The following is a 9,338-nucleotide window of genomic DNA, read 5'->3' as shown; positions in this document are numbered from 1 at the left end:
CCAACCATCTCATTATCGAGAGGGACTTAGCCACTATAGTGACCTAACTATAGAATTGCAGATAGAGAGCCATTTTCCACCCTCTTTTGCAGGACATTACAATCTGGATGCAGGGCAGTGTTGGTCTTATCATTCATCATATTTTCAAGGAGGTTAATATGATAATTGATTGGGTGGCCGCCTATATTGCTGAGCATACTGAGAATATTTTTTGGATTTGTCTGGAGTCAGTCTCTCGATTTTTTAGGGATGTTATATTTTCTGATTCTTTTGAATACATTCACATAAGAATTGTATGAATGCTCGATGTTTGCTAAAAAAAAAGAAAAAAAGAAAGCTAAAAACGAGACATGAAATAAAATCAATAAAGTTGGGACTCTTTTGAAATTTTGCACTCCAATGGTGAACCATCCTCTCATCAGTTTTAGCCAGTCCCTGCGTTATGGGTAGGGCTAAAATCGGATCGGATATCATCATATCCATATCCATATTTGTTTTGTCCGATGAATATAAATACGGATATGAATATCATTCGGATACAAAAATTTATATTCATATTTATTTTGAATGGATATAGATACAATTTGGATATTTAAAATATAGATATAATTATAGATATAATTTAGATAATTAAATTTTATGATTATAAAGTCAAAAATATTATTAGATATATGATAAATCAAGTTAATAATATGTTTATATGATTGTATATTTTTTTTAAAAAATATTAAGTACTATATAAAATTATATGTAAATTTGAATATTCAGATATGGATCGAATAATTATTTATTTATATTTATATCTATTTTTTTTAGATGAACATAAGCACATGGATATAAATATAAATTAAATTTTTAAATTTTTATTTATATTAAATTTATTATTAAATCGAATATAAAAATAAATACGGACGGACAATATTCATGTTATTTTCATTCTGGTTACGGGACAAGTTTGGGCGGAAACACCGAACGAAATGATAACCCATTTATAAATTCATCCCAATACAGGGAGCTAGCGAAAATGGTCATCATCTCAGTTCGAGCAAGTATCGTTGGCCGCTCGCCGGAACTAGTTCGATCTTTGACAGTGTATATCTTCAAATAACCCTCTAAACAAATTTTAATTTACGTATCGATCTCAAATTTTTCTCCGCGCTCCTTTCTGCTTGTTCTCTCCGTCTCTCTTGTCCTCCTTTAAATCCTAACCCTAACCCTCGGCGGACGTACACTAGGAGCCCAAATCCGATTCATTGAGGATCTCATTAGCGATATCGAAGTGGAGCAATCTCGAGATTCTCGGAGGGATCGAGCATTTGGGGCGTCATGCCTCAAAGTATTAATCTCCTTTCAGAGCTCTTGTTCTTCTCAATGTCTTAATTCTTGGGTACATTCGAAGGTAAAAATTGAAAATTGGCATATTTCTTTGATTAGGAGATAAAGTCCGGCTTTTTAATTAATTTATTTTTTCCCCCATTCTTCAGTTCAAACAAGGGAAGTGATTCTGTTTATTTTTTGTATCTGTTGGATACATGGCCCGAAGACTACCATTCTACCGTTAAAAAGATCGTTCCTTTTTTTTTTTTTTTGGCGTGTAAGAAAAGAGGGATAGTGACAAAATTGGATTAGCCCTAGAATTTTACTCTCCATGATGAGGGCATTGATTGGAAAAACTACCCAATCAATAAAAGTAGGCTTTCCTAGGTTTTTGGCTGTTCACCCTTTTACATGAAGTTGCCTTGCCAGGAATTTAATTTGATGTTAATGTTGCAAATTGGTTGGAGGAATGCACAAGTTTTCGATAGTTTATACCTTCATCTGTAGTTTTTTTTAGTTAAGGTTCATACTCTTGTTCTAAGGTTCCGAAGTGATTATTCCTAACTCTTAATGACATTGTAGTTCATAAGTTGTTGAGAAGTTTAAGCTGTCTAGGTAAAAACATAACTTTATTCGACTTCTTCATTCCAGTGGTAAATTGCCGAAAATGACTGTGCCAGGTTCTTGTGACTGGTGATCTCCAATTAAATTATTTTGCTTCGGCGTCCTTGGTGGTTAGCTGAATGGATGACCATAAACTATACTAGGAATGTTATCTTCTAGCTGACATGATTATTGGTTTACTTCCTGCTTGTTTTGTCTGGGATCTGCATTTGATTTAATTTGGAAACATTTCATAATTAAACCATACACTTGCAGATTTTTCATAACGTAACATTACAGAAAAATCATAAATATCACATTAATAAGTGAATTAATACTGTCAGAATTATAACAGAGAGTGAGAGAGAGCGAGAAAAAAAGAGAGAACAGAATAACTGTGTGTTATTGTACTATCAATACAAGAGAATACAAGGCCTATATATAGGTGCAGGAAAAGACTATGCAAGGAAGGAGATCCTAATCTAATCAAATCAAATCAAGTCAAATCAAATCCTAATCATATCCTAGATTGATACAAAATGATATAAAAGTAGATATTGATATATATACATATATGTTAACATAAAATATTCTAACAAATACCATATAAAACTTTTGTGTTGAAGATCTCTAAGTGCCTAGAACTCCATTGCTCACTATCCAGCTTAAGTTTCATCCCTTTTGTTTTGCCAATTTAGGCTTCTATTTGATTAACTTGTATTGTTATATTTGTTTGTTATTTGAATTGTATATGAAATCCAAGACCTGCCATTCTAAATTCAATTCCTCTTAGCTTTGTTACTATACGTGGGAGAACTGTAACTATGTTGATATACTACAGAAAAGAACATTATCTTTTTTTCACTTGATCGTTCAATACCAGGGTCGGAGATTTTTTGTCAATAACAACTGAAAGCCACTGGCAGAAACAGAAGAAAAGGCTAAAAAAGGCTATTCCATTTGTTGGAGGGTAAAAGATAAACAATGTGCAATTGAAAGTCTGCATAGATCCTAAAATTAGCTCTCTCAGATGCTTTCTTTGCTGAGGTTATGCCAATGACACTGTGGTGAGTTCTCTGTTAATACTCATCTTGATCATTGGTACACTGGAATTTTTGGGCCTATTATCTGCTCCATTGGATTTAATAGTGTCAATTGACCCTTTCTTTTGTCCTTGAGTACAAGGATTCAAACAACAGGCTGTGTAAGGGAAAAATGTCTATGATATATTTATCTACTGTTTGAGTGGTTGCTGTTTTATAATGTTAAGTCATTAACACACATTAGAAAATATGCATATGACTGGATGAGTCATTGCAAATGTACATATAAACACATGCATAAGAGTAAAAAGAATTAGTTTATTTACATATTTACTTATTTCTATATTTGAAACTTGACAACATGCATTTCATTTTGAAGTTGGACAGTCTACTCAGAAATGAACTCTCTAAAAATACCGGAGTTCCTGATATTTTACACTGAGAAATAAGAGGTACCAAGCAACCCTGTTCTAATTCACACACTCCTACCTGTTAACTCACATGAATATATTTTATATATGCGATGAAACAAACATTCAAGTAGATACCGCTTCTTCCCTATATATGAACATACATAATACCAGTAGAAAAACCATATAGAAAGTTCCCTCAGTTACAGTTGGGCCAACTGCTGCACATTGACTGGGTACATGTCATTAGGAGGTCCAGTGAAAGCCCTTTGTCCGAGGATTAAGTTCACAGCTTGTGTTGGGTGGAAAGCATCCCAGAAGATATGTTGGCTCCTGTTGAGGCAAGGAACAGAAAATGGAAGGCAGGTGATCTGCCCCTGGAACCTTCCCAGCCCACAGCAACCCCTTTCAATGACCGTGAAACCTGCCTCCAGCAAAACTCATACATCTTGATCAGACCATTAATAAGCTTAGTAAATTTGAAGCCCTTCTTCTGGATAAAATCTTTTTAACAGGCTATTTTTAGATTATGCTAATTTGTTTTATTTAGATTTACATGCACTATATTCTACATAAGCTGTTTAACAAATATTTTGAGTATGCTGCTATGTTGTTTTATGCAGTGACTTACCATAAGTGCTTGGGTTGTTGAGGATGTCTCCAAGAGCACCATATGTGTTGCCATATACAAAAATTGCCCCTGGGTGATTGGTGTTCAGCTGTTGGACCAGTGATCTCAGCCCCCCATTGAAGAGACTAACCATCTGATTTACCTGATCAATGCATTGGTCAGCTGGGGCGAGCCCGGAGGCCCGTTGGTTGGGGATGCATCCTAGGGGCCCTACCCCTGACAGGACAAACTTCCTTAGACCTACACTGTATAGTGCCTGCAACAAAGAACAGCTTGGGAGACAATTGAAGACATCCTACTATAATGCAGGTATGCCTTGAAAGAGTTAGGCGACATGTTTGCTACAATGTTTTAAAGCACCAGTCTTCAAGATGTTCCACAGATATTTAATTTCTGTGGACATTTGTTTATCCTATCAGTTTTGAAGCATGTAGTTTATACCTAATTTTATCTATTGTAACTTGGAACCGGCCCTATGATCAAATTGTTAGTCCATAAAACATTGCTATCTGAAATGACATGCATTCTGTTGCATGACTAATAAATAGCTGGATCATGTTGTTTTTCGATACCAGTATCTGTCTGGTGTAGTGGTTGAGGAGGAGGTTGGCATACTCCTCGGGGGTGTAGTTGTAGCTGGTAGGGTATAGAGGTGGCAGAAGGTAGTTGTTGATGTAGTCATTGCTGCCAAAAACCATCACCACGATGGACCTTGCAAGGTATTGGCTCAGGTTTCTTTCACCACCCATCAGTGTCCTCAGTTCATCTAAGTTGTTTTCGAAGTTCAGCACCTGCTGATTTAGGCTAAACCTCTCTCCCTGCCATTCACAAATGAAATCATTGAGATTAATGTAAAAAATATAAGATAACACCAGCACGCTGCTGCACATAAAGGGTACACTGTTTTACATGGAGTCTTAAAGGTGACTGGGGAGTGATCAGGGCTAACATTGGTGGTTGACCTACCATGCAGCTTACCTTGTAATGGTCTATTATCATCCATTAGCAATGTTAGGGCTGCAAGTGGGTTGGCTAGCGTCTGGATCTAGCTTCACGTAGATCCAACCATACTGCCTTCAGGCTAAGATTTAGACCCATATCCAACATATCACTTTGGCGGGTCCAAGTGGATCTCAGTCAGGTTGGTTCAAGATTTAAAATGAAAATTTTCGTCTACGTTTTCTCAGATCAACCAGGTTTATTGGAGTTCAATTATGTCAGTTTAATCTCGCGAGCTTCATATCCAATTTGAGCTCATGCATGATAGATAAATCTTTACTTTAGGCATGGATCAGGTCTAAGTCAAATTGGACCTGGTTCTGCTTAAATCATAGAAAAGTCTGGATCAAGAAAAACTGCACTTTGTACATCCAGGGTTTTGTATGCTGTGTCCATCATTAAATAACTTATTCATCCAAGAATTGAGCAAGAATGATACTAGGTATTCGCCAGTCTCATCAAGGATGCCCCCAGCTGCTGAAGCATAGTTCACTCCACCAAGCAATCTCGTTCCATTCAAGCCAGGACTTGTGTATGGTGGGAGATATGGAAGACCCAGAAGATCACCTGGAAAGATTAAAGGGATCACATTCCAAACCATAGCCTATGAAAAAATCCACTCAGTAGTATGACACAAATTTATAAATTTATATTATGCAGCTTGAATGCTTTTTTACTTTTGGGCCCATAGAAAAAATGGTTGGTCTGCATGCTTTCATCTGATCTCAAGCCAGTTTTATCCAAATTTGACCCAAATTGGCCTTGGATTCTACTTTGTAGATCCATATCCGATCTATCACTTGGCCTAAATTGGGTTTAAAGTAACGGCATGGATCTAGACTTTTCAAACCCCCCACCTCCTCTTTCCCCTTCTTCTCCCCCTTGTTTAGGGGGATGGAGTGTCATATCAGGCATTGCCGGTTAGATCTAGTGAGTTCCATGGATGATAAATCCATATCTTAACCTAATTGGGGTCAGAACTTATTTCGGGACTCAGTCCTAACCTGTTCATAGCTTCGGGCATGGATCAGGTTTAAGTCAATTCAGGTATGGGGCAGAACTGCCCATCAAGGATGGCTATGTTCAGTTTGTCATCAACTAGGCCTACAGTGCCAGGGACTAACTTGGGCTAAAGTTTTTCTAGATAGCAATTGTAGACTGGGATGGGGAACTATTTTCGCTTAAACCAGCTAGGGCCACACTAAGTGAAATACACCCAATGTTGTGTTGCTCAAGTTTTTTTTTCTTTTCATATGTTTTCATTTTTCTTCTAGGAAAGGAAGATAGTTTCAAAAGTATGATTTTGGAGCTCTTGTGAGTTTTGACAAAAGAATCTTAGTTGTATAGCTTCATGTGAAATAATAAGCAATTCCATGATGAAGATGGAATTTGTTTGTTAGTAGCAAAAAATCAAGTAGAAGTGAAGACATAAAAACAATATCTAAGTGAAATGGTTTGAGTATTTAAAAATATTGAGACTGGATTATTGAAGGCAACAAATGATTATGGAATAAAAGCTGAAAAACAGACTTACACAATACATCTATTACGGTTTTCCCATTAGAAAACCTCCCTGTAGGCCCTTGAAAGAAATCAATCCCATAAGGGTAGTAGTTGGCCTTCGCAATGGAGCTTAGGTAATTGTTGTTTCCATCATCAATCAAGGAGTCTCCGAAGACAAACATGGCTGGGACCTGTAGTTCACCCAGCACTTGGCTTGAGCACTGGAGAATCACAGAAGTGGCGATAAAATGCCAGATGGGAAGCCAGTGGACAGTGTTCTTTGAGCTCATCTTTACCAGTTTTTCTTGATCTATGACAGCTAAAATCGATTATCCTGTTAATATGCTTAGTATCATGCTGTGGATATATACATATAACAATAAGGGACAAGAGAAGGTCTATCTGAAACGGCTAGCATGGAAGCGGTGCAGCTCATGAAATGCTTGTTTCTTGGTAAAACTTTTCTCCTCCTTTTCCTACTAGTTTTGGCCGTTACATGAGCAGATTCTTGCTTTTTCTATGTCATGTTGCTCTCCCCTTCTACAATGCTCTTTGCAGCTTAGCAGTCCAAGAATAGTGAATGACAAGCACAGGTCGTGAGAGTTCTACCTTTAACGTACTCATATCTCATGATTAAACACAAACACATGAGGGGTGTGTGTGTGTGTGTGTGTGTGAGAGAGAGAGAGAGAGAGAGAGAGAGTCTTCACCAGTTTGGAGTTGATAGAAGTGTAAGGTGGCCATGGCCTGATTTTCTTCTTAATAATGATGAGAGACATTTCAAAATTTGGAATGACAAGAATCTTGTATATTTTTTAGCTAATGATACTTTTAAGTCAATACTGAATGCAGTTTCTCAGTTCTTATGATGAGGAAAGATTGAGAGCATAAAGCAGTCTTAGTATGGTTGCTCAGTTAAAAAACAAACTCTCTCCTACGAAAAAAAAAAACTCTCAAATTTTGGTAATGGCATGAAGTCTTCATGATATGGTGCTTGCCCCTCCTTCATAGATTCTTTTCCAGTGCATGCTGTGCTAAAGTTGAAATCAGCCCTAAAGAAACAGCACCATCTCATCTTGTCCTCTAGTACTGTTGTTGGTGTGAATATATGGTCTGAATCATTGTCATGCTTACCCCAATCCATGCTTGATATTGCTAGATTGTGGATGGATGTATTGTGTGGACTATTACTCCATCTGTGAATTATTGGTGAACAGGGGAAGAATCATCATTTCAGTCATGGCTTGTAGGTCTCTCTAGGTAAATCAAAGTCATTTCAACCTCTGGTGGGGTTGTAACTTGTAAGCTCCATGGAATCTGATTGCAATGCTTTCTTTGCTGTTAAGCAACTCCCCAGTGTCGAACATTGCAGGGTTTGAGCAATGCCAGAACCTTCTTCAATATCCTTCATTTGCAAGAGAATTTGAGCTCAAGGATTCAAGCGAGGGTGGTTATTTCTGAGGAGATTGAGAGTGAGATGAATTGGCGAAGCAAAAACGATCTTGCACTGGTTTCTGAATAGATTATTCCTAAGGTGGAGAAGCGAAAACGATCTTGCATTGGTTTCGGAATGATCATTTCTCAATTACTCTAATCACATTGTGTTCAACAATGTCTACCATGCACTTTGGTTTGCTGAATGTTTGTATATGGCTGTAAGATCGATGGCCATTAGTTCCTTGATAGAAACTTTGAACACATACATAATAGTCCAAAGACTATAGAGCCAATATAACCAATACTACTAAGATCTTGCACATTAACCATACATAAACAATAAAAACAGAAAAGGTATTTGAGTGACAGCTGATTTGAACCTCCTGAATGCTTTACTTACACCAGCTGGAAGGATGTGAGTCCACCGATGAAGGAAGAGATTCTTTACAAGTCAATGGCATCCTTTCCATGAATTCCATCCTTGACAGGCCACCATGCACTCAAATGGTAGGTAGATATCTAATCAATTTGATGCTATTTCTACACAGTAGTCAACATTAAGTGTGACCACCAACATATTTGTCAAACAAAGATCTCTACCATCGTCTTCCCAAAGAAATGGTACTGATATATTCCACGGATTCTCGTCTAGCTAAACGAAAGGATAGCTATATGAAAAGATATGATAGTGGATATAGATAGGAATGGGAATTTCAACAACATTAAAGATGGCAGGTGTCCAGTTGGCACGTAGAAGCCTAAATTTCAAGCCAAGTTGGGCAATGCATAGGTCTATCAGTGGGCAGATCGAGGAAGGTGAGACTTCGCCCACTTGAGGAATTGGAATGGAGAAAGTGGCACCTTCTTTTGCATGATAAAAACTGAAAGAGGAGGTAAAGACATGGAAGAAACAACCCACTATGGGCATTCCTCACTAGGGGCCCAAAACCCAAGAAAAAGAAGAGTGCTGGGTTTCTACTCAATTGGCTATTCCCATAAGAAAGAGATGGAAGTGAAAGTTGCCCACCATCACTTACCATGGTTGGAGTCAAACTCGAGTATTTTTTTTCCAAAATAATACAATTTGACAAGGTCTTTAGACCTTATACAAGAATTCAATGTCTGATACCCCTCTGAATTCAATTCAATGCGCAAAGGTTTTGGTTTTGGTACATACTGTGACGAGTTCACCAATAGCTGGGCTTTTAGCTTTATCGTTAGTGCTGCTTTCCAGTCTCCGTCTGTATCCTTGAGATAAGAGTAGTGATTAGCTATCAGGCTACCTGTGGCTGTGGACAGAAGAGCTTCAAAAGCCTTTGTTAATTTTAAGCTCTAGAAATGGCTTCATGTCCAGTTGTTTTCTGACACTAGAAATCCATTTTGTAGGCCTATTCT

At 37.5% G+C, this 9,338-nt stretch overlaps 1 protein-coding gene and 1 long non-coding RNA gene across 2 annotated transcripts; one reads left to right on the top strand and one right to left on the bottom strand.

Annotated features, from left to right (window-relative positions):
- The first annotated feature begins 967 nt into the window (after window positions 1-967).
- LOC105051694 (uncharacterized) lies at window positions 968-4,575 on the top strand. Its single transcript, XR_833256.4, has 3 exons — window positions 968-1,399; window positions 2,804-2,987; window positions 3,997-4,575. It is a non-coding gene; the product is annotated as an uncharacterized lncRNA (long non-coding RNA).
- Window positions 3,108-6,828, bottom strand: LOC105051693 (GDSL esterase/lipase At1g71250). Its single transcript, XM_010932248.4, has 5 exons — window positions 6,538-6,828; window positions 5,443-5,570; window positions 4,577-4,822; window positions 4,005-4,260; window positions 3,108-3,797 (listed from the first exon to the last, which is right to left on the bottom strand). The coding sequence occupies exons 1-5, from the start codon at window positions 6,794-6,796 to the stop codon at window positions 3,577-3,579; spliced, it is 1,110 nt and encodes a 369-aa protein (XP_010930550.2). The 5' UTR covers window positions 6,797-6,828; the 3' UTR covers window positions 3,108-3,576.
- Between the last annotated feature and the right edge of the window lie 2,510 nt (window positions 6,829-9,338).

This window comes from Elaeis guineensis, chromosome 9 (assembly GCF_000442705.2).
Source record: "Elaeis guineensis isolate ETL-2024a chromosome 9, EG11, whole genome shotgun sequence".
In the NCBI taxonomy this organism is placed as follows: Eukaryota; Viridiplantae; Streptophyta; class Magnoliopsida; order Arecales; family Arecaceae; genus Elaeis; species Elaeis guineensis.
The sequence above is the reverse complement of the archived record's forward strand: the minus strand, read 5'-3'. Positions and strand labels throughout refer to the sequence as shown.

Coding starts and splice junctions, on each gene's coding strand:
- LOC105051693 (XM_010932248.4), bottom strand. CDS start 6,796: ATGAGCTCAAAGAACACTGTCCACTGGCTTCCCATCTGGCATTTTATC. Junction 5,571..6,537: donor AACCGTAATAGATGTATTGT/GTAAGTCTGTTT, acceptor TAATCTTTCCAG/GTGATCTTCTGGGTCTTCCA. Junction 4,261..4,576: donor ACTACACCAGACAGATACTG/GTATCGAAAAAC, acceptor TCTTTGTTGCAG/GCACTATACAGTGTAGGTCT.